We start from the raw sequence: 25,481 nt of genomic DNA, 5'->3' as shown, positions 1-25,481 counted from the left end.
CAACCTTAGAAACAGTTATTTGTGAACAAATATTAACTTGAAGCATGTGCTAAAATTTGGTAGTGTTGGTAAAAATTGGAGATGCTATGTATGAGTTTGTATCTAAGATCTGAGGAATGAAAAAATACTCTGCTTTTCCTTAGGTTGTATGTAACCTGTTAGAAACAAAAGGGAAGAGTCATGTTTATCCAAAGCTTTAGAGAAATATGTTTCTGTGATATACTGTTAAAGATATTCAGCAAGTTTTGGGGGCATAATTGGACCTATTGTGTAGCAGTCCTTATAACTGATGGAAATTTGTCAGGATCACCCTTTGTCTCTTTAACAGTGATTCTTGTTTTGTTGTAGCAAGTGGGCAGGGTTGTCTTCCTAAGGTTAAAAACAAAATTCTGTTCTTTAAATGATGAACATTCAGCTCCACCCAAAGATAAATACTCTGCTTTTCTTTTTATCATTCCTTACTATTCCTGTTATTATCATAGAATTTGAAGCTTTTCCTGTGTATCTTTACCCCCATTTTTTAAGGATTTCTTGTTTCAGTTTTCTCTAGGTAATGATATCCACCCCAAACTTTGGTCCTTTTAGAGCAGTTGTTCTTAGTGGGCTGTCACCAGAAGATTGAGTTCCATTATAAGAAAGGGGTAGAGTTACACCTAACAGACCAGGAACTCCGCCTAACCTGAAGGTGATCTTATCTCTGCTATGGCCAAATGTTAAAATCTGGATATACTCTTGGCAGTGGTTCTTGTGCATCCATGGGGAAGAGGTTGAGAATCTGCTACTGTAGAGTCTAGTTGCTGTCATAAATTGAGATGTTTCCATGGTAAAAAAGGAAATTAGGAATTCTGAAATAGGGCATGATATTATAAGATACCTATTTTGAGGATTAGGTCTTAATTTAGTAAGGCTTGTGACTAGACACAAAATTTAAACTGCTCGGAGTTGTCATTGCACTGAACTAGTGTGACTAGAAAAGAGTATTAGCTTTTACTGGGGTAATGCTGATTCAACTTCATGCTTCTTTATTTTTCCCTCTTGTCTTTTTACAGGCAGAAGAACTTGAGTATTCCTGTGAGAAGTGTGGTGGGAAGTGTGCTCTTGTCAGGCACAAATTTAACAGGCTACCCAGGTAAAATGAATTGCTCTTCAGTTTTTCTTCTTTAAAGTACTTACAGATATTACTGGGTAAGTGAGGCTCACTAGAATGGATTGGTAAAGCAAAGCTGAGATAGGAGAGAGTAGAGGGTGGGAGGTTAGGATGCTGTTGCATAAGAAAGGAAGAAGATTTGGAAGGCTGAAGAAGGGAAGTCACTTCAGAGTCCCTGGAAGATGGCAACAAGAGGACGTGGTGGTGAGACTTTGGAACAATGGTAGGGACTAGGTAGGAGAGTTTTAATTTGGTAATGTATGACATTCAGTTATAATTTGCAGTTTGATTATGTGCTAGTCTCCTCTTCTCCCAAACCTTCAGTAAAAATCTGCCACAAACACCTACACGTGTATGCATGAAAATAAAACGAGTAATTTTCTGCAGGTTTTTTTTGCATTCCTTTATTCAAAGGATCTTGTAAGTTAGTAAGTTTCCTATACTCAAAACAATTCAGAATTAGGAATGAATTTAACTTAATTAGCTCTGTGTAAACATACATAAAACCAAACTAGCTAGACAAAATATGATGTGATTATGGTGCAGCTTTTAGTTCTTCCCAAGAATAGATCTCAACCACAAACAAGGTTGTTATTATTAAGTATTTATGTGGCACTTTGCCTGCAGAGTGCTTTACTTTCTTTTATTAGCTTCACTTTTCTGTAAGTGTAGAGTTTCTGGAACCTAGCCCCTAGAGACTAGTTCTTGTACATTCCATTATCTCCTTTCTAGAAAATGAGTTTCTTTTAAAGAAATGACTTTCTAAATCATAGCAGTATTATTATGTTGACCATTTCTTACTCAAGAGACTTATTCTTTCCTATTGGTGAGTGTTTTGAGGCAGGAGGTAGAGGAGACAAACCTTAGGGCAAAGGATTGATTGTTACCAGCTGTCATTAACTAAGGAGGCATGTATGGTTTGAAATACTTGTTTGACCTGGCAAGCTGAATGTCTGTTAACCCTTTTCCAGTGTCTAGCTATTTGTTCTTTTAGTGGGAAAAAAAAAATAGGGGAATTTTTTTCATTGGTTTTCTCTTTTTTTCTGTTAGGTCACTTGTGTTACAGGTTCATTTATTTCCAAACTTTAGAAGCCTTTGTATCATAAATCCTGATTATCAGACTTGCTCTGTTTTTGTACATTTCAGTATTAAAGCCCAGTTTACTTTTATTCATGAAGGGCCTGGTATCTTTATCAGATATGTTCAGTTTTAGTCCACCTCATCTTTGTAGATAAGTGATTTAGACTATCATCTGTTTCATATTACCTTTTATTTTGGCAAGATTATTTCAAAATGTAGTCAAAATATTTGACATTAGTTTTAATCTCTTCATACCATTTGGATCCTTGTGTTCTCTCAGGTTTTGAATTTGAAGATTATGAGTTCTAGCATACTTTTTAAAGAGAAATAAAGTCAGTAACTTTAATTTACAATTTTTGTAGTTTGTGGCTTCTGTGATAAAGATATGTATGGTAAGAAAGGAAACAGTTTTCCATAAAGCAGACATTATTTTGCCTAGAATTGAGGTTTATTCCCATAAGAGTTCTGAAATTCAAATTTTAAAGTGTTCTTGTGGGCTGTGAAATATATTTAGTCCATCAGGCAGAGATTATGGTGTGTATCAGAGGTGAAAAGGTTAGCACAATAGTAACTAAAAAGAAGTGTTTCTACAGAGTTAAAAGCCTTTTCAGACCCACAAACCAGATTTGGCATGTAAATTTTGTAGAACTTTTTGTAAGTGGAGAAACTTTCCTATTTCTTTCTTAGCTTTCTCCAGAGAAAGCGCTAACATTGAAATAAGAGTAGTTCTTGTCAGGGGCATCTGGGTGACTCAGTCAGTTAAGTGTCTGACTCTTGGTATGAGCTCAGGTCTTGATTTACAGGGTCATGAGTTAAAGCCCCGTGTTGGGCTCCACATTGGGCATGGAGCCTACTTTAAAAAAAATAGTTCTTGTCAAAAATCGTCTTGAAAAAATTAATGTTCACCATCAAACATAAGGGCTATTTAACACTTTAATTAAATTACCATTAATGGTTATATAATCCTATTTTTTTGTAAACTAGATAACATTGAAGTAAATAATTTAAGTATTTAACCCAATACCAACATTTTATTTTATTTATTTTAAAATTTTTTTAAAGATTTATTTATTTATTTTAGAGAGAAAATGGGGGGGAAGGGGCTCAGAGGGAGAGAGAAACTCTAAGCAGACTCCATGCTGAGTATGGAACCCGACTCAGAGCTCAATCTCATGACTCTGAGGTCACAACCTGAGCCAAAACCAAGAGTTGGACACTCAACCGACTGTGTCACCCAGGCACCCCCCAATACCAACATTTTAAAGTAAAATGTGTTTTATTTGGTGTTTTTTTTCTTTTTTTCTGCAAACATAAATATTTTACCCAGACCTCATTTATCCACCCAATGCCCATGTTTTATTTTTATTTATATTCTTAGTACCTAGCACAGTGCCTAGCACGTGGCAGGTATTTGGTAAATGGTCTTTGAAGGATCTTTAGCCAAAAGTATTCTTTAAGTCAAAAGCTGTCTAACATGGTTAGTTACAGTGATCTCTTTTCACCAGTAAGAGAGCTAGCTCTGTTATGTGTGAACTAGTAATGTCATCTCCTGTTTTTCAGGATCCTCATTCTTCATTTAAAACGATATAGCTTCAATGTCACTCTCTCACTTAACAACAAGATTGGGCAGCAAGTCATCATTCCAAGATACCTGACCCTATCTTCTCATTGCACTGAAAATACAAAACCACCCTTCACCCTTGGTTGGAGTGCACATATGGCAATGTAAGTCCTTGAGAGAGAATTTCTTTACCTTCCCTTTTGAAGTAGAAGGGCTTTAGTGTCTGACCAAAACAATGACTGAACTAGGTAACATGACTCTCAGGTAAAATCAGACCAAGAAGATTTTAATTTTGCTTTATTTTATTTTGAGATTTTGTGTCAAATTACTACCTGATGGAAATAATTAAATAAAATGCTTAAAATTTTTCTGAGTGCATTAATTGCCTTTCATAATAAGTTACCTTTTTAGAGAGTGCGCTTACTATTTTACATCACTAGAAGACAAGTTTGATACATTTTGGGAATATAAATCAAATTTGCTTATTCATAAGAGTCACCTGAACGCTAAAAAATACCAATTCCTGTGTTCTTTCCCTAGCCAGTTCTGTTTTAGTAGATCTGAGATAGGGCTTAAGAATAAGTATTTTTTTAAATGCCTTTGCTGACTCTTTGGGATATGCAAGTTTGAGAAACAGCATACTAAATTTTATCTAGTGCCCCCAAAATTGATTGTCTTCATAAATGTATCATCACCAATGTGAGTGAAGAACTTCTGTGGCTCCTAGAAATTTTTCCATGATAAAAGAAGTAACCTTTACTTTTGATTTTGCTTCATCATGTATGCTGAGAAAACCTTAGGACTTCTCTGAATGTTGCTCTTTCTTGCATTACTCTTGTTACATTACTTTGGAGCCATGTACTGTAGTTCTTTTTTATACTTGAACTCTAATTTGGTAGAATCGTAAAGTTCTCCAACTTTAGAAGTAAAAAGGATCTTAGAGATTTTGTCTAAATTTTTAGTTTTGCAGAGATTCAAGGAGAGTAAGTGATTTTCTTAAGGTCATGCAGTTAGTAACTGGAAGAGCCAGGTCTCTTGGCTAAAATAGAATAAATAGACCTTTCAGAAAGTGAATGAACATTTGCTAACAATAATTGATGCAGTTTTAGAAAATGTATTTCCCTTGGATTAATAATTGAAATATATACTACATCATTTAAGTTTACACTAAAGGACTGAGTGGGCCTACTTATTAATAAAGATAATTTCCCAGAGTCTTTTAAGTGTTTCCGGTTTTCTCCTACAGGCTTTCGTTAGAATAGATGTTTTTGCTTAATGCAAACTGCCCTCTGCTGGTAGACCTGTTACTCTTTGTGGCCATTAGTGTAGGTGATTTATGATCACAGGCCTGAAACCAGGCTATATGATTCCAGAATGGAATGGCTTGAAGACTTTGGACAAGTTCTTTGACCTGTGTATAGGGGAAATAATAGGATGCTGTGAACATTAAATGAAGTAATACACTATGAGCTCTTAACTCCAGTGTCTGGTAGCCAGTAAGTCCTCAATAAATGAGAGCTATTACTATTTTATTGCTTAAAAGTAAAGAACTGAGGCAAGATAATTTTCCCAAGTTGTTCTTTTCATATGCATTACCTTTGACTTCACTTCCAATGCTGTTTATTTAGATCATTAGATCAGGAAGAGCCTACAGATGGTACCTTGTTTTCTCTTTTGGCCTCTAATGCTAGTAGAAGTATTGTAATTATTTGCAAAAAGATATATAAGGAGCTGTAGTATAGAATAATTCATTTTATAAGTTAAATATATATTTTTAATAATGTAATTATATACATTATATATTTTCTAATTTTCTGATAGTTCTAGACCATTGAAAGCCTCTCAAATGGTGAATTCCTGCATCACCAGCCCTTCTACACCTTCAAAGTGAGTTATATTTCTTGTGTACCCAAAATTTGTATTTTTAAAGATTTGGCTTACCCTGATTTCCAAGATTATCCCCTCCCCTTTTCTTTGTTTTTCTTTGCATGATAACTGCTCTGTATTAGTATACTTTGTAATTTTCCTGAATCTGCTTTGAGGTATAACCTAGGGTATAACAAATCTTTAACAGTGAAGCACGTTCAGATGATCTTCTCAAAATTTTGTTTTTAAACTTCTTAAATCAACTGTTAATACATAATATTTTCATCCTACAACTATAGAAATTGACTGATGACAAGGGATTTTAAGGCTTGAAGGGATAAAATAACCACTGTTGGTATAAAGCACTGTTCCTCAAAGATACACATGGGGATCTCAAAATATCATTTCACCTGTTGCTAGCCTGTCTGGGACTTCCTGTCTTGGACACTGACCTGAAGCAATTCTGAAAGGCAACAAGAAAACAAACACACAATGAAATGTAGCTATTCTACAAATGTTTTATATTTTTTACTTAAGATGGAAAAGTTTGTCCATAAAGGGAAGCAAATACTTTTTTTTAGTATATCTCCTCTATAATTTAACTAGAACCACAGTTCCTGATTAAACAATTCTAAATGACTTGGTTGTCATTTATCTTTAAAACTAGTTTTTCTGAAAATTTGATGTCCCAAAGTACTTTTAGAAAAGAGACACTTCTGTTGTTTAAGGGCTTTGGGGGGCTTATATAACCATAAAATGACATTTGGGAACTGCTATTTTCTTTTCCTCCTGTTAATTATTTTTCAGTGCAATTAAAACCAGATGACTAACATGACTAGAAATCTGAAATGGTACCGATATGAATACTCTTGCCCGTTCTCAAGATACAAATGAGCAATACCACTTGGCTGCTTAGAAAGTGAGCAAGTGATGCATTTACAGGATGAATATTTTTCCTTACTACAGGCAAGCTGCCTTCTGTGAATATAGTAATTATTAATGGAATGCACTCTTTATGTACCAAATCACTATAGTTTCAAGAAGGAGATGGTTTCATTGGGCATCATTATATTTGGCATGGTCATCTGTTCTCCAGGGTCTACTGGTATGAGAATTTGAGAGTTGGTCAATAAAGGATAATTAGGCCCTAGAAGACCTGTCATGCCGATCAAACTTAAAAGAGGCTGAGTTTTGAACAAGAATACCATTGGTTCTTCTACAATGTCCTTTGTCTCATTTGACCCTGGTCCATTAGTAGCCAGGTGTCACCCTCCTTCAGCAAAGTATTTACATGGATAAACAAATTAATACATTCAGTTTTGCTTGGTGTGCATGAAATCAGAAATGAGGAATTAAGATGGCTAATTGGCTATTTCTAAGTTATACTAAAAACCCTTTTGAACACACAATGGGAGGCTATTCAAGTGTATAGGCTGGAGTGCAGTGATATCCTGGGAGCTCTCAGCCACAGACTATGTTTGGGCTTATCACTGACCACTTGCCTCTTTTCTTTGATCTACATTGCTATGCGATCCTCCTGGTTTCCATTGTGGCCTCTTATTTCTTGGTGCCATCATTCTGTATGTTTATTTACAGTTTTTACATTTAGATTAATTGCATTTTTCCAATTTCCATTTTACTTTTTTTTTAGTATACTATATGAATTTATGTTAATCTCCATCAAAGAAAGTTCGTGCTCTTTGACCTTTACCACTTTTTCTTTTAGTTTATTTTCAGCTCACTTAGAAGGCAATGCAGTAACACCTTACTTATCTGGTATTGAAGAATGATATTTGATATTTCATATATAAATTTTTACATAGCTGAAGATTGCTTTTTTAAGCATTAAGCTTTAAAATGCTTTACCATTTTAGATGGTTTTATACTCTATAACCTTACAGAATTCCCTATATTCATAAATAAAATACACTGAAGATAATTTAAATGTTTTAATGACTCAGAATCAGCATTATGAGTATCACTTATTGCACTGTGTTTTAATATAATGCCCTCAGAGGCTTTTAAGTCTTACAAAACAGTTTATATTAAATGACTTTACAGTTTTTTATTGCCCTTTTTGTGGTTATTCTCTCTCATTTCCTAGCTCTCATTTCTTGATGAACTTGCTACATTATTTTATACACCATTTTCTGGGAAAGAAAGGGTCCCTGTCTAAAGAGTAAAGTGCATTGGCTTTGAAACTACTGCTTTCCTCAGAAGCCTTTTTTCTTACTTTTGAATCCCTGTGTTCTGGAAAATAGAGGTTGCCAGAAGTCTGACCTACATATAATTGGATAAGTGGAATGTTACTGTTAATTTTAAAATAACATGGATCATAATTTAAAAGACCAAAAATTAGCCCTCATGCACAATTTTGTCAAAAACATTTATTCATTGCTATGTCTGCATGCATTCAGTAGAGTACTTGCTTTATAAAAACAAACTTCTTTGGGGTTGATCATTAAAAGAAAAAAGGCACAAAGTGATTGGTTTACGGATGGATTTTATTATAGCATAAGAATTGTCTAATTTTCAAAGCATGGCTGTTTTGGAGTGGGGCAAAGGTAATGCTTAAATACACTTCTTTTGCTGTATCTTTTTTTCTCTGTAAATCATTTTCCGTAATGGAAAAGTTTTTTATTTTGGTATTTATACATCAAGGGAATAACAAGGACAAAAGTGTATTTATCAGACTCATATAGGTTTTTTTCTTAAATTACAGGAATTTCACCTTCAAATCCAAGAGCTTGGCTTTATGCCTTGATTCAGACAGTGAGGATGAGCTAAAACGCTCTGTGGCCCTTAGCCAGAGACTTTGTGAAATGTCAGGCTGCGAACAGCAGCAGGAAGACCTGGAAAAAGTAAGTAATTTCTCATCAAAATACTTGACAAATATTTATATAGCTCTTACTGTCCAAACAAATGCCTTTACAACTAGCATCAGCAACCTTTTTTCTTTTCTTGGTAAACTTAATAAAATACACAGGGTAGATCATAAATTCATAAACTTAATGGATCTGTTGAAACACTAGTTTTAAAGAGTATACTTTGTGTAACTACAAAACCAGTCTGTTTAAAAATGGATTGGGACTTTTTTTTTATTGAGGTATAATTGACATATTAGTTTCAGGTGTACAGCATATTGATTCAGTATTTGTATGTTTTGCAATAAGATTACCACAGTAAGTCTAGTTAACATCCATTACCATACATATTTAGCAAAAAAATTTTTTTTCTTGTGGTAAGGACTTCTAAGATCTATTCTCTTAAGCAACTTCCAAATCTGCAATAAAATATTAACAGTAGTCTAATTCTGTACATTACATCCTCATGACTAAGTTATTTTATAACGGGAAGTTGGCCTGCTTTATCCATTTCTCTCTCTCACACTCACACACACAGGCTTCCACCCCTAGCTACCAGTAGTCTGTTCTCTACATCTATGAGCTTGGTGAGGTTTTGTTTTGTTTTGTTTTTTAGATTCCACATGTAAGCAAGATTACATGGTATTTGTCTTTCTCTGTCTGACTTATTTCACTTAACATAATACCTTCAAGGTCCATCCATGTTGTTGCAAATGGCAAGATTTCATTTCTTTTTTTGTGGCAGAATAGTATTCTATTGTATATGTATACCACATTTTTATTTATCCATTGATGGACACTTAGGTTGTTTCCATGATTGAGACTTTAGAAGTGAAAGTTGTTACAGGTAAATTGCTTTCTCCTGTTAATCTTCAGAGCAACTTTTACATATGGGTCCTGAAATAATTATTTGCTTTATTTAATACTAATTGCTACTTTATGGGGGAGACTGTAGTAAACGTTTTACATCAACAGGCCAACCAGGTAATCTAGAGGTTTAAATAATGAATGTGAGAAGGCGTAACTTTATAATTTTCTGTCTTGACACATAATAATAGTTAATACTTTGAAGATACAAGCTTTCCTAGGAGTTTGCATCATCTCATTTGACTGATTTTAAATCTCCCTTTTGTTAAGATAACAATTAATTTAGTAGTTAATTTTTATTGACTTGTTTCCCGTCTTATTTTAAAGCTAAAGATAGTTTGTGGCTGCTCACCTTCAATGAGAAATGATAGAAAGTCAGAAGCTCTCCCAGAAATGAGAGAAAGTTCTTTTTTTTAAAGATTTTATTTATTTATTTGAGAGAGCGAGAATGAGAGAGAGAGAGAGAGAGCACATGAGAGGGGGAAGGGTCAGAGGGAGAAGCAGACTCCCTGCTGAGCAGGGAGCCCGATGTGGGACTCGATCCTGGGACTCCAGGATCATGACCTGAGCCGAAGGCAGTCGCTTAACCGACTGAGCCACCCAGGCACCCGAGAGAAAGTTCTTTAGAAAATAACTTCTGAATGTTTATATAATCTTGATGTTGTTTTTATTTTTCTCATTTATTTGAAAAGAAGAAAAAAAAGATGGTGACTTAACATTTAAATAGAAATACTAGGAAATACCTGACTTTGTAGAGACAAAATAAACCAATAAATTATTGTTCTTTGTCATTTATGCAGGAAACTAAATACCCTTTCTCTGTATAACTAAACAAAGATTAACTTATGAATGCTTTATTGAAAAATACACTTATTTTCATATAAAATTACAGTAGCAGTATCTTGAGAGGTGTTATAAATATTTTTGCACCACTATTCTAACTGAACAGCATAAGTTCTGTGTTTCTTTCAGAGCAATATGAAGTTACCCAGTACTCGGTTTATACTGATTCAATTTACAATTGAATTTTCTCCCTAATAAGATTATTCATTGAACTTTAAAACTGCTGGAACAATAGTGATTAATAAAGGTATATATAGATAATTTAAAAAAAATATTAGGAAAAAAAGAAATATTAGGTGTAGGGTCAGAATGGCTAAAATTAACAACTCAGAAAACAGTAGATGTTGGCGAGGATGTGGAGAAAGGGGAACCATCTTACACTGTTGGTGGGAATGCAAACTGGTGCAGCCACTCTGGAAAATATTGTGGAGGTTCCTCAAAAAGTAAAAACAGAACTACCCTATGACCCAGCAATTATACTACTATTTATCCAAAGGATTCAAAAATAGTGATTCGAAGGGGCACATGCACCCCAGTGTAAATTTATAGCAGCGGTGTCCACAATAGCCAAACTATGGAAAGTGCCCAGATGCCCATCAACAGATGAATGGATAAAGAAAATGTGGTATACATACAATGGAATATTATTCAGCCATCAAAAAGAGTGAAATCTTGCCATTTGTAATGATGTGGATGGAACTAGAGGGTATCTTGATAAATGAAATAATCAGAGAAAGACAAATACCATATGATTTCACTCGTATGGTGGAATTTAAGAAGCAAAACAGATGAACATAGGGGAAGGCAAGGAAAAATAAAATAATGTAAAAACAGAGGAGGCAAATTATAAGAGACTCTTGACTATAGGGAACAAACAGGGTTGCTGGTGGAGAGGTGAGTGTGAGGGGATGGGGTAATTGGACATTAAGGAGGGCACTTGATGTAATGAGCACTGGGTGTTATATGCAACTGATGAATCACTAAATTCTACCCCCAAAACTAATAATACACTGTATTTTAACTAAATAGAATTTAAGTAAGAAATTTAAAAATATAAAATAAAATAATTTTCAAAAAAAGAAATACTACGTGTAGTGACAGTGTCTATAGTGTGATCCACGTATGTCTGGAAGAAAATACACCAAAAATACTTACTGTAATTATCTCTGAGTGATGGATTTTGAATGAATTTATTTTGTTATTTTTATGTATTTTCTAAATCCTATACTTAACACTATAATCAATAAAATGTATCCCTAGAAAATTAGGCTTGCCAGTGAATTCATATATTGGCTATTGATTGTTAACTCAAAATATCAAAGAAAGGAAACATTTTAGAAATAAACTCACCTTAAACTCTTAAGATTGCTGTATTCTCAGGCATTCTGGTTTCCTCTAAAAGTGACTCTCTTTTTCAGGATTCAAAATCATGTAGAATAGAGCCTGATAAGTCTGAATTGGAAAACTCCGGATTTGACGGAATGAGCGAAGAAGAGCTTCTAGCAGCTGTTTTAGAGATGAGTAAGAGAGAAGCTTCACCAACTCTGAGTCATGAAGATGATGATAAACCAACCAGCAGCCCAGATACCGGATTTGCAGAAGATGATATTCAAGAAATGCCTGAAAATCAAGACACTGTGGAGACTGAGAAGCCCAAAACAGTCACAGAGACCGGTAGGTTTAATGAAAATAAACATCTGTTAAGGCACAACTGTGTTCTAAAGCCTTATAGGGACAAGTGGCTTGTAAATAATGGGAGGTGAAATGGATCTGTGTAATAGGGCTAATCATATTTTCATGCTTTTTTTAAAAAAAAAAAGTTTAAAAAATGAGAAGTTATATATTGCGAGTAGTATCCAGAGACTGATGGTAAAGTATGCCATATCCCTTTAAGTGTACATCAAAAGAAAAGTAAGAATTCTTTTTTTTTTTTTTAAAGATTTTATTTATTTATTTGACAGAGAGCTAGTGAGAGCAGGAACACAAGCTGGGGGAGTGGGAGAGGGAGAAGCAGCTTCCCGCTGAGCAGGGAGCCCGACGCGGGGCTCGATCCCAGGACCCTGGGATCATGACCTGAGCCGAAGGCAGACACTTAACGACTAAGCCACCCAGGCGCCCCAAAAGTTAGAATTCTTTTGTGCATTTAAGTAAATGTGTCATTTTTTTGGTCCCTTTTTTTTTTTTTTTACCATGGCTCTCTCAGAAATTTGTATAATTCTTTCCTCATTTTTCTGTATCTGAATTTGTACCAAGTTTTAGTGTATGAATAATTCAAGTTCTCTTTCCTTTGGATTCATCCCTTTATAATGGTAGAAAGACACCTGAACTAAGTGGTCAGGTTTTAAGCCTCTCATCTTGGCTGTCCCACTGACTAGCTATGAATTTTTTTTAAAGATTTATTCATTTAGAGAGCAAAAGAGCGAGGAGAGTAGAGGGGAGGAAGAGGGACAAGCAGACTGGGTTGAGCCCGGAGCCCAACGCGGGGCTCGATCTCATGGCCCTGACATCACAACCTGAGCCGAAATCAAGAGTTGTACGCCTAACCAACTGAGCCGCCCAGCTGCTCCATAGCTATAAATTTTCTAAATAGGCGGTTTAACCTTTTTGGTACTCCATTTTCTTATCTCTGTATAGGAATACACCAGGCATACTTCAGAAGGTTGTGAGTAGAATGTTAGGTCATATAGTGTAAAGTGCTATACAGATCAAAATTTACTTTGTGGTAATTATTCATATTTTGTTATTTTTCAATCCATCAGTGGGAACAACAGCAGAGCCTCCTTGCCTTGCACTGTGGGTATTTTAAGAATTTTAGGTAGAAAACTTTTACTACCTCTTCCTGTAACCAACTCTTAATTTTTTTCTCCAGATATCCCTAATATGTATATTTATCTGTCTGTGTAGCTGATGTGTTTCAGTACATCAAGCCTAGAATTTTGGAGATGAAGAGAATAATAGTAAATCACAATTATTTTCTGTATTCTGGGGGTTAAGCCTCATCAATTGTGAATTACTTTATGTGCAAATGAAGGTAAGAATTAGTATACCCTCAGTCTAATTGGATACAAAAAACTGATGGTTTTTGGATAGGGTGCTCCTTCCCCCCCGCCCTTCTTGATGCAAGTATCCTCAGGAAATCCCTTTCTCTTATTAAATTTACAGTCACTGCCCTTAGATATCATTGGTTAATATTAGTGCTTTTGGCTTTTGCCAATAATTCCTGCTTTCAGCTCTTCCTTTCACATCTTTGCTCAGTCCTACATCTCCCTAAAATTAACAAAGGAAGTTATTCTTATGTACAATTAGTTCTAGATTCTCTACATCAGTTGGGGAGAACACTGAGTTATCAAAAGCATTAACAGCCACAGTGGTTTACAACCATATAGCAGCTTTGGGGAGAGCAGACTTATTAGTAAGTACTTTATAGCCTTTTTAAATAAAATCCTCTATTCTCTAGCTACTATCTTCCCCAATCGGATGCAAGCCTTTTTTGTGTTTGTTTCTTTAATGTAACTGTTGCATTCACCTTCTTACTGTAACTGAAACCCAAAGACATTGCTTCTGCTGCAACATTTCTTTTTTACAGAAACTATGGAGCAAGTACAAAACTAGAGAGATGTGTGTAATGAATCTTCCCCCTTGTGCCCATTATCAACAATAATTATCAAAAAAAGACAGTCTTGTTTCATATATATCCCATCTTCCTTCTCCACCCCATCCCCTAGATTATTTAGAAGTAAGTCCCAGATATTAGATAATTTCATCAGTAAAGATTTCAGTACCTTAAAAAGAATTCTGTTTTAAAAAACATAGCCTCAATCCCACTATCATACTTTTAAAAATTAACAATAAAACTAAGGAATGATCAAACATGATTAAAGTCTACCATAAATCTTCTATTTTGAAAATGTTCAAATCCAGAGAGAAATGAAATAGATTCATTATTTAACAGTTTGTCACATTTGCTTTCTCCCCTCACTGTGTGTCTGTGTAGATAGTTGTATAGCAGTTACCCAAAATTCGTATCTTAAAACATTTTAACATCTTACAACTCTGTGGACTGACTGGTTGTAACTAGGTTGTAACATCCAAGATGGCTCACCTAGGCACCTTGGTGATGTTGGCTAGACAGGTCCACTGGGGTGGCTGGGTGTCCTCTCCATTCTTTCCTTCCCCTCCCCTCTCCACAATCTCAGGGCCTCTCCCTCTCCATGTGCTCTTTCCAGCAAGGTAGTCAGCTTCTGACATGACAGCTCAGGGCTCCCAGAGCACAAAAGGGGAAGAAACTGCCACGCCTCCTTAATGTAATGTTTAGCCTCAGAATTAGCACAGAATCAATTCCACCACATTTTGTTGCTTAAAGAGCACTCACAGTGAGAATCTACCTAGATTCATTCTGGGGGGTGACTACACAGGAATACAAATACTGACAGTAAGTAAGAATACTGCGTAGTTCATTGGGGGCCATCTTTGCAGACTCCACACATGCACGCATGCACTTTTCTTTTTTACAGCAACTGTTTGAAATTGCAGGTATCATGATATTTCACCCTAAAACACTTCAGGCTGAATCTCCAAATATATGGAAATTTTCCTACGTAACAGTAATCACCCCTAACAATTTTAACAGTATTTCCATATATAATTCTAGTGTAAAGTCCTTTTTTTTTTTTTTTAAACCTAGAACCCAAAGTTTACCCACTGCATTTAGTTGTTAGGTCCCTTTAGTATTTAGTCAAGGCCAATTTTTCTTTGAAAAGCTCCCATTATGGATTGCCCTACTGTTCTTTAAGTATAAGTTGTTTTTTCCCATACCCTAATACTTAAGAGCCTGGAGATGGGATAGGTTTTCTCCTTGTTACCCAGTCCCATTTCCAACCCTTTTGTCTCCTTTTATCCTGCAAAAATCCCAGCTTCTTGAAGTATAAGACATCAAACTTTGCCTCCTTTTATCTCTTCCTATAGCTGTCTTTTACCTTTCATTCTCTCTCATTAACATTCTTAGGGCCTTCAGCATCTTCATAAATGATCCTTTCAACAGCCTGGTTTCTCAGTTCCTGATCTTCATTCTAAAGATCTTCTTTCCTACCCCATCTTCCCCCCCCCCAAAGATTTTATTTATTCATTCGAGACACAGAGATAGAGAGCGAGAGCACGAGCAGGGGGAGAGGCAGATGAAGAAGCAGGCTCCCCGCTGAGCCAGGAGCCGGACGTGGGGGGGCTCTATCCCAGGACCCTGGAATCATGACCCAAGCTGAAGGCAGATGCTTAACCATCTGAGCCACCCAGGCACCCCCTTACCGCATCTTGATCACTGACAGAGGTCCTATCCTAGATCAGTGGTTCTCAAAGTGGGTCCCTAGATCATCAGTATCATCCGGGAACTTGCTGGAAATGCCGTTTGTGGCCCCACCCCAGACTTACTGAATAAGAAACTCTGGATATAGGAGTCAGCATTCTGTTTTGACTCCAAGTAATTCTGATACATGCTCAAGTTTGAGAACTACTTCTCTTGACTTTGTCTTCATCAGTAACTGTACCACCTTTGAAATCTTGATTTCATATATCCTTCACTCCTTCCAACTTACTTAGTGTTATATGTTCTGTTTTCAGTGATTACTTGATCTCATTAAGATTTCCAGTCCTGGGGTGCCTGGGTGGCTCAGTCAGTTGAGTGTACAACTCTTGATCTTGGCTAGGTCTTGATCTCAGGGTTGTGAGTTCAAGCCCCATGTTGGTTGGGCTCCATGCTGGGTGTGGAGCCTAGTTAAAAAAAAAAAAAAAGATTTCCAGTCCTTTGACTTCTTATTTGCTGTTCATCACCTCTCTCTTGTCATCACTTTCCCAGCCTTTAGGCCGGATCTTGGTACTCTCCTTTCCTTCCTCTTTTCTTTTGTTGCAGTCACCTGACACAACCCTGGCTCCCAGCTTAACTAGATTCATATTCCATACCTACCCCCAAGCAGCTGAAGATTACTGGAGAAGGTCACAAGTTTGTGCGGACTAGACTTCCCTCTCATTCATGACTACACTCTTAAGTGGGCCCTAAATGTGACTAGTCGGTTCTACTTCCTTAGTAAATTTCTTTTCTCATTCTCCATGATCTCTTCCTCAAATCTCCATTTCTCTTTCCGCACACACTCTAGGTTTATAGCCAAGCTGTGGACTTTTCAAAGAAGATAGATGTAGTCAGATGAAAACTCTGCCTTCACTTTTGTTATGGAGGAAACTATTCCTGCTCTTATTTAAGGCCAGTCCCTCTATTCATATTCAGAATTTGATCCACTGTGTGTGCCTTTAAAGACCTTTTCCTTTTTTTTTTTTTTTTTTAAAGATTTTACTTATTTATTTGACAGAGATATAGCAAGAGAGGGAACACAAGCAGGGGGAGTGGGAGAGGGGGCTTGTGTTCCTGCTCTCGCTCGCTCTCTCGCTCTGTCAAATAAATAAATCTTAAAAAAAAAACAAAAAACAAAAACTTATTTGGCTTGCCATTACACTTCATCCAAGCCTCTTACCATGACCTTTCTCCACTCTCCCCCTCTTTCACTCTACTTAGCCATAGTGGCTTTGTTTCTCTCTGTCCCTCAAAATATGCTAAGTTCATTCTCATCTCAGAGCCTTTGCACTTAAGCTCTTTGAGGACAAGGGCCATCTTGCTTTAATTATCACTGTATCTTCACCTTCTACAACAGTGCCCAGTGCATAGTAGATTCTCAGTAAATATTTGGGGCCCAACAGAGTGTCTCATGAATCAACTCAGGAGGGTCAGGAAGACTGGCCAAGTAAGGTTTCATGTCTCCAGACATTTGCCAGAGGGAAGAGTGTATGCAAAGGCTGAGAAAGGCTGGCAAGTTAGTGGGCAGCAAAAAAAAAAGTTGAGAATGATCTGCATTGCTGGAGCATAGTGTTGAGGAAGAAAAGCAAAAGAGAGACATGCATTCTCTAGTTTTTACATGGCTTGAAGCCATGTTTAGAAGTTTGGACTTCTTTTTCAAAGGCATTAGGAAGTTATTGCCTATTTTTAAGCAAACAAGTATTTGATAAAGATTTATATTTGTAAAAGATGATTCTGGCTGCATTGTAGCACATAAATTACAGAACCCAAAGTAATCCTGTGAAACCTGTTAGGAAGTTGCTGCAGTTGTCTAGACCAAAAGCTAATGGTGCCTTAAGCCAAGGTTTTGGCATTTGAAAGAAAAGTTGATGGATTTAAGAGATAGTTAGGAAATAATGACTTATCTGATAGGAGGGGACAAGTAAAAAATGACACCAGCTTTCTGTCTTTAAAAAAAGACTGTGTATGGTGATCCCATTCATTGAAATAAAGACTGTAGGAAAGGAGGTTTCATTTGGGATAGGGGAAGAGTCAGATAATCTGTATTCAATGTAAGAATGTTGAGTTTTAACACATGGTTTTCCTTCTATCCATTGTTCAGGTTCCTTAAAAGTGTGTTGTTATTCCATGGTTATATTTGTTCCCATAGATCTTAAGTAATGTTTGTATCCATCTGATAATCTTGTCCTGAAGATAAATCTGTCTTGATTATCTCAAAGTAAACTTCCTTGGGGTGCTGAGTGGCTCAGTCGGTTAAGTGTCTGCCTTCAGGCTCACGTCATGATCCTGGAGTCCCGAGATCAAGCCCCACGTCGGGCTCCCAGCTCAGCGGGGAGTCTGCTTCTCCCTTTGCCCCTGCCCCCTGCTTGTGTTCTCTCACTTGTGTGCTTTCTCTCTCTTTATCAAATAAATAAAATCTTAAAAAAGTAAACTTTCTTGATTTGTTTTCTATCACATGGATTAATTGATAGTGTAATTTTAGGATTGTGTGGAGCACATTGATACGTGGAATGCTGAAAATTATTGGTTAAGAAAAATTGTACCTCTCACTTTTTTTTGAGTATATTTTGGTAATAAAAGTAATATTTAACTTAGGCCCTAAAATAGCAGCCTTAACTCCCAAATCTTTCTTCCACTTGAAATGTTCAACATCAGCTAACTTTGAATGCCTCAGTCTCAGATTTCCAGAAATAATCTGATTGGTTGACTGAAATATCCATTCCTGGTGCAGTAAGCTAAGGCCAGAGGGACAGGCAGGGTCAGATAGACCTCAGAGCTGCCCCTTACAGACTGTGGAAATGACTGTTTCTCCAAGAACGGAGGAAAGGAAGAAATTACGGACATCTTTTATATAATTTTTTAAAATTGGGATCATATTTCTCTTGCCCTTAATATACCTGAGGGTTTTTCTCTTTTAATGAATATTCAGAGTTAGTTTTTAAAGGTAAATATTCATTTGGCAATTTAATACAATTAAAAAACAATGAACAACTTACTGACTTAGAGTCTAAAATCAAGATGCTGTGAACTTCAGGGACACCTGGGTGGCTCAGTCGATTAGGTGTCTGCCTTTGGCTCAGGTCATAATCCCAGGACCCCGGGATTGAGTCCCCTGTTGGGCTCTTTGCTCAGCGGGGAGCCTACTTCTCCCTCTGCCTCGGCCTGCAGCTCCCCTGCTTGTGCTCCCTCTCTCTCTCTCTCTCTCTCTCTCTCTCTCTGACAAATAAATAAAACCTTAAAAAAAAAAAAAGGGCGCCTGGGTGGCTCAGTCGTTGAGCGTCTGCCTTCGGCTCAGGTCATGATCCCAGAGTCCTGGGATCGAGCTCCACATCAGGCTCCCTGCTCCGCGGAAGCCTGCTTCTCCCTCTCCCACTCCCCCTGCTTGTGTTCCCTCTCTCATTGTGTCTCTCTTTGTCAAATAAATAAAATCTTTAAACAAAAATAAATTAAAAATAAAAAGATGCTGTAAACTTCAGAGTTTATAGTCTGGGCTATAGAAAAGTATCATTTAAGTAGTTAAAATGCAGTAATAGGGCAAGTAAAGCGCATATACTGATTTTACTTGCTTACCTTTATTTACTTCTTTATTTTAGAGTGCAAATGGGGGGAGAGGGAGAGAGAGAATCCTAGGCAGGCTCCCCGCCCAGTGTTGATCCCAACATGGGGCTTAATCTCCAGACTTTGAGATCATGACCTGAGCCGAAATCAAGAGTCCAATGTTTGACTGAGCCACCCAGGCACCCTAAGCATATCCTGATTTTAAAGCAATCCATATAAAATCTGTAAAGGTAATTCTTGTTGACCAATTAAATTCTTCTTATGAGAATTTCCTTGTTAAGATGAGAATTTTTGCTTTTGTAAAGTGAGAAAGAGAAAGCTCTTATCCACCCACTCTTATCTGTATTAAAATTATAATGAAATGTTGTTCTAACAGAACAAAATCTGTTTCACCAGAACAAAATCATGACCATGTTGTTTATCCTAGCTAACTGTGATCTAGAGATTGAGAAGGAACGGGAAGAAATGAAAGATTAATTTTTTTTCTTATCTCCTTGGATGAATGTTTTAAACATATATATTGTCTTTTGTTTGTGCAGTACATGAGGTGTTTATTATATATTTCATGTAGCTCTTTTGCTTTAGAATATGTACAAGGGTTATTTGATCATTAATGTGAAAATATACACTCATTTGACGTACAGTTTAATAATGGAAAAACCTCAATATTAAGATAATCATTCTAGCCTAATTCTTATTTCATTTACTCTATTCCTAGTACTTGGTCATGTGACATTATCACTGGCTGTGAATATGGCTATTCATTCTTCTCCATCCTTAACGATAATGCTTCTGATGATTGGTTAAGTTTCAGAACCATTTCGGTAGATCAGTGATTCTCAACCAAGGACAGTTTCGTCCCCCAGGGGACATTTGACAATATCTGTCCTTTTTGGTTGTTGCTGCTGGGGGAGAGGGGTGCTACTGGCATCTAGTAGGTAGAGGCCAAGGATGTTGCTAAACATTCTGCAGTGCATAAGACAGCCCCCTCAAACAGCAAAAAATGATCCCACCCAGAATGTCAGTAGTGCTGAGATCGAGAAACCATGATCTAAATGTAGTAAAATGAAATTGTATGTCCCAAGCAAATTATGTATGAGGCTCAGGTAAATTACTCTCTCTGAACAGTAGATGTCACTCTAATCCAGAGATTTCAGTTTATTAGAGCAGCTTTCCCAGTTATGTCCTGTTCTGCTTCCTCAGAGTCTGCCGGTTTTACTGAGATAACTAAAGACTGTGATGAGAATAAAGAAAACAAAACTCCAGAAGGGTCTCAAGGAGAGGTCGATTGGCTCCAGCAGTATGATATGGAGCGTGAAAGGGAAGAGCAAGAGCTTCAGCAGGCATTGGCTCAGAGCCTTCAAGAGCAAGTAAGAGATAATTATATTGCTATTTTCTCCATATCTATCTTTCCCAGTAATAACAACAGCTAACATGTGTTAAGCACTTACTGTGTGTCAGGCATCATTCCAGGTAATTTACATACAGTAAACCATTGATACATCAAAACAAACAAACTTTGGAGCTTTGCCTTGGGTTTGAAATAGAAACAGTGATAGTCTTTTTTTCTTTTTGGGTTTGTTTTTTTTTTAAATCCAGATACAACAAAATGTATTGTTGATTACTTCCCATTACTATAATTCATTGCATGCTAAAGAAAGGTGGGTTATTAGAGATCATCCCCAGTCCAAGTTGGTTTTGCAAGCTATAGAAACAGCCAGCATACCACCATGATTTTATCACTAATATTTTAAGGCATTGTATTTGTTCTGGTCACTTTCTCACAATATGAATCCTTTCCTATGAATTATTTGAACATAAAATTCTCAGGAATATTATCTGAATAGTATTTGAAATTTCAGATTTCAGCCATTGACTAACATTTATCTGGTTCTGCTCTTTTCTTATCTATTTTTTTAAGATATTATTTTTAAGTAGTCTCTACACCCAGCATGGGGCCCAAACTCACAACCCTGAGATCAAGAGGCTCATGCTGCACCAACTGAGCCAGCCATGCGCCCCATATAATAATCTGTTCTTAAATTTTTAGTTCATCATGCTTATATTTGCCAGAGCTGGTTGATTGCATCATCGCAGTTCCCTGAGGTATCTGACTAAAAGGTGATGTCTTCATGGTTGTCTAATCCAATGCAATCCGAGTCATGCTAGTAATAAAAATTTACTAAAACTCCCTAGAATAAACACACAGTTTTCGTGTTTACAAATAATCAAATTAAGAAATCTATTTTTATCTTAGGGCTCCTGGCTGGCTCAGTTGGTGGAACATGCGACTCTTGATCTCAGAGTTGTGAGTTGGAGCCCCATGTTGGGTGTAAAGATTATTTAAAAATAAAAACTTAAAAAAAATCTAATTTGTCTAGAACAGAGGGGTTCAACTTTAACTACACATTAATATCATCTGGGGAGCTTTAAAAAATATTGATGCTTGGGTTGTTCTTCCCCTCAGGAATTCTGATAGAATTGATTCTAGTGTATGGTCTGGGCATCTGGATTTCTTTCCTTTTTTCTGTCTCTTTCTCCCTCCTCCCCTCTCTTCCTTCCTTCTTCCTTCCTCCCTCTCTCTCTCCCTCTCTTCTCTCCCTCCTTATTTGCTTCCTTCATTTTTTAAAACTTCCCACAGTTATTCTAGTGTTCAGTCAAGGTTGAGAACTGCTTTAAAATGATTTCCGAACCAGCTGTTCTGTATCCTTTTATTCACAAGAAGTACCTCCCTAGCCTCCTGGCCATCAAGATGCATTCATGTCACCCATTTTACAAATAATGGATAGTAATCATTTGTTTTAGAAAATTTATTCTTAATCTAAAAGACCAACGTCTGATTTCTTAATAGTTCCTTATAGTGCAGAAAAAGAAAAAATTCAGTACCCCTCTTTTTCATATACAAAAGACGAATATCCTATTTCTTGTCAGTTGACCCAGTTAAAACTACCTGATAAACCTATTTTCACATCTGAGAAATATAAGATGAACTTTCATTAGTTTGGTATACCTGCATCATTCTATTAATAGCTAAAAGACTCTTTTACCATCTGGGTTTCCTCAGAGACTTTATAGCTGGGATAAGCTTAAGTAATCATATTTCCTCTTAGAGAATATCTGTTTCTTTCTTGAATACAGTGTTATTGCTCCCAGGACTTAAAGGCAGAATAGCTCATTCTGAGCTTCTTATATACTTTAGTGATCTTAAAAACAAGTGTAGACTTGAGAAAAGTATAAACAGTTCTGTTTAAATTACGTTTTTTCTTCATTTATGCATGAAGTTTGTAAATTGTATTTTCTCTGCAGATGAGAGGGAAAAATTTTTTACAGTCAACATTTCCATATTTCTACAATTAATCATCCAGTTGAGACATGTTCAGAGGTACTTGTTTTTCTAGGAGAACCTCAGATGTATTAGAGAAATAACAGTGAACAGTCAACGAATTCATTTCGTATTCATGTATCTAGTATGTGTCTTGGGTTTTTTTGTTGTGTTTTTTAGCAAGAACAAAACAGAAGTGTTTGAATAATGATCTTGTGGAAAGAATTGTTTTATCTTGCTGTCACAGACTTTAGGGTCAGTGATATGCTAGAGCCAGCTCACCATCAGCTCAGGTGTACGTACCTCTTCCCAACTCTGCACTCAGCATCACGTTGGTAGCTTAAAATTGGCCATGGTAGGAGTGTTTATACCATGAAAATTGGCAAAGGCTGTAAATTAGAGGAAAGAAAACAGAGCAGTTTGCTAAGTAGATTCTGCTATGTGCCAGGTATTTCATACATAGAAGGAAAAAGGGAATTAAATCATAATGTCATAGTGAATGGCTTTTGGTTAGCAAGCCAAGTGTCACTGACTAGAGGAGATAGCATGTAAGCCTTTTTAACCCCCAAGGTTGGGTTTTAGAGGGCAGCATTGAAAAAAGCAAAGAATTTCTCCACATCCCTCAAAAGGTCGTATTCCAAACATAAGATTATGGAAAACATTATTAGCAAATACTTCCAGAGCACCTGATTTTGTAGTCCTTAAATAAGTTTATTCAATACCTTTTTAAATACCTTAGTTGTGTTCTTATCCCTTTAGGAAGCTTGGGAACAGAAAGAAGATGATGACCTCAAAAGAGCAACAGAGTTAAGTCTTCAAGGTGTGGAGATTATTTTAATTACATTGTTTTAATGGAGAAATGAATCACACACAGAAAAGCATGTGAAGTATTATTTTTAATGATTTAATTTTTTTAAGTTTTGGGGGGTCATAGAAGCAATATCATCTCAAATATCTGAGGATATTAAATATAGTTCATTTGTTTGCTTATTTGAAGTTTTCTTCTCCCTGAATACAGATTGTTTCCTCTAGCTGCTCTGTCCTGTCTTGTTATTATGCTCTTTATATATATTTTTAAAGATTTTATTTATTCGAGACAGAGAGGTACAGAGAGCATGAGCAGGGGGAGAGGCAGAGGGAGAGGGAGAAGCAGACTCCCCCCGCTGAGCAGGGCGCTCAACATGGGGCTTGATCCCAGGACCCTGGGTATCATTATCTGAGCCTACGGCAGACACTTAGCCATATGAGCCACCCAGGCACCCCATGCTCTTTATATTTCTTATTAGAGACTTTCCTCAGGTACGTAGTAATCCATGGCTGTGGTTCATGATGAAGAAGAGGAGACTAAAGGTTGATTGGAAGCCCTGAGCATATGAATAGCTAGGGCTTGTCAACTGTGAGTTTTACTGGGTGGGACTGTTTTGGGGATGAAGTTAATGTTATTTAGGCCTTTTTCTTGGGCTGGTCAGGTTCCTAAAAAAGAGTTTTCTGATCTCTTGCCTTTGCCTAAAGGTAAAAGATGTGGCTGCCAAAGTTCTGGGAACCAAGTATAGGAATAGGGCTGACAGTTATATTCATCCTTCACTATGCAAACTGTGGCCTACTCCTCTCTCTTCAGTATGTGCCTGGCATCCCCCAATCCAGAGACTGTTTTACCCTCTCCAGAGGATAAAACTCCAGACTTCTGTCATTGCTCAGCAGCATGAAGTGGGGAGAAAGGGGTCCTGGGAGTCTGTTTCTCAAATACTTTTCATCAAATCCTTATTTTTATCTCCTCCTTAGTCTCCAGTTTCAACGGTACCTGGTACTTCGAAGTTGTATGTCTTTTGAACAAGATTCTGTGATGTAAATTGAATTGGTTCTCAACTTTTCCATTACTGGCTTAGGATCTGGCTTTGGCTTTCCTTGGTCTGCTAAGTCAGTCACCATCTACTTTCCAGCTTCCAGAGTTCTGATGTTCCAGTCTCTTTTTCTGTTCTTCCCACTCTGAGGTGTTCATGTCTTATAAATAACTCTATACTGTGATTTGAGTGGAATTAATTATATTTTAAAGCAAAGAGACACTTAAGTACAAATGATTCTGGGATTCTTTTGTTTGTTTTTTTAAGATTTTATTTATTAGAACATGAGCGGGAAGGGGGGGCAGAGGGACAAGCCGACTCCCCACTGAGCAAGAAGCCCAAAGTGGGACTTGTTCCCAGGACTGTGAGATCATGACCTGAGCTGAAGTCAACCTCTTAACTGACTGAGCCCCCCAGCCCCCCACCCCATCCCACCCCCAGGATTCTTTATTTACAGTCATTAGTAAATCTACCAGTGGAAACACTTTATTAAAGAAAAAAGCAATCTTGGATTTAATTGTTAGTGTATTTTAGTGAAACTTAAAGATTAAATTTCCAGGGGCGCCTGGGTGGCTTGGTCAGTTGAGTGTCTGCCTTCCACTCGGGCCTTGATCCCAGGGTCTTAGGATCAGAGCCCCACGTCTCAGGGAGCCTGCTCCTCCCTCCCCCTGCTTGTGTGCGCGCTCTCTCTCTCCTCTCTCTCTCTCTCTCTCTCTCTCTCTCTCTCTCTCTCTCTCTCTCTCTCTCTCCCTCTCTCCCTCCCTCCCTCCCTCCCTCCCTCCCTCCCCCCCCTCCCCCAAATAAATAAAATATTTTTTAAAAAGGTTAAATTTCCATTATATTTATTACATTTCAAAAGATGTAATATTGAAGAACATGAAAGGATACTAATTTTTTTATGGTAGCTTTTCTGTGAGATCATTTGTATTTGCTGGGAGCACCTACAATATATACACCAAATAGTTGAAATCTAACATACAGTTTATATAATGTGAAATTGGGTTATCTGTAAAACCATAATCTTTTTTTCAGTTTTATTCCTTTCTTAGCATTATATCCCTTTCATATAAATATATTTAAGAGAAAAGGGACATTTCTTTTATAGATACCTGGTACCTGAATTGTTACTCCCCGGAGTGGGCTGGATAAAATAAAAGCCTAATAATGTTTTAGGTTTCCTTAGGATGATAAAAT

General features: G+C 36.9%; 1 protein-coding gene across 6 annotated transcripts in view; it reads left to right on the top strand.

Moving 5' to 3' along the window:
- USP37 (ubiquitin specific peptidase 37) overlaps positions 1-25,481 on the top strand; it is an 81,418-nt gene that overhangs the window by 47,865 nt on the left and 8,072 nt on the right. For all 6 annotated transcript variants that reach the window (XM_027589829.2, XM_027589831.2, XM_027589827.2 and 3 more), the window contains 7 exons: positions 1,050-1,129; positions 3,788-3,952; positions 5,610-5,675; positions 8,377-8,515; positions 11,647-11,902; positions 20,328-20,494; positions 23,206-23,266. In XM_027589829.2, the coding sequence (XP_027445630.1) occupies positions 1,050-1,129; positions 3,788-3,952; positions 5,610-5,675; positions 8,377-8,515; positions 11,647-11,902; positions 20,328-20,494; positions 23,206-23,266 (934 nt within the window). The remainder of the gene's footprint in view (positions 1-1,049; positions 1,130-3,787; positions 3,953-5,609; positions 5,676-8,376; positions 8,516-11,646; positions 11,903-20,327; positions 20,495-23,205; positions 23,267-25,481) is intronic.

The sequence above is a fragment of the Zalophus californianus genome, chromosome 3, assembly GCF_009762305.2.
Source record: "Zalophus californianus isolate mZalCal1 chromosome 3, mZalCal1.pri.v2, whole genome shotgun sequence".
Lineage (NCBI taxonomy): Eukaryota > Metazoa > Chordata > Mammalia > Carnivora > Otariidae > Zalophus > Zalophus californianus.
This window is presented reverse-complemented; position numbering and strand designations above follow the sequence as displayed.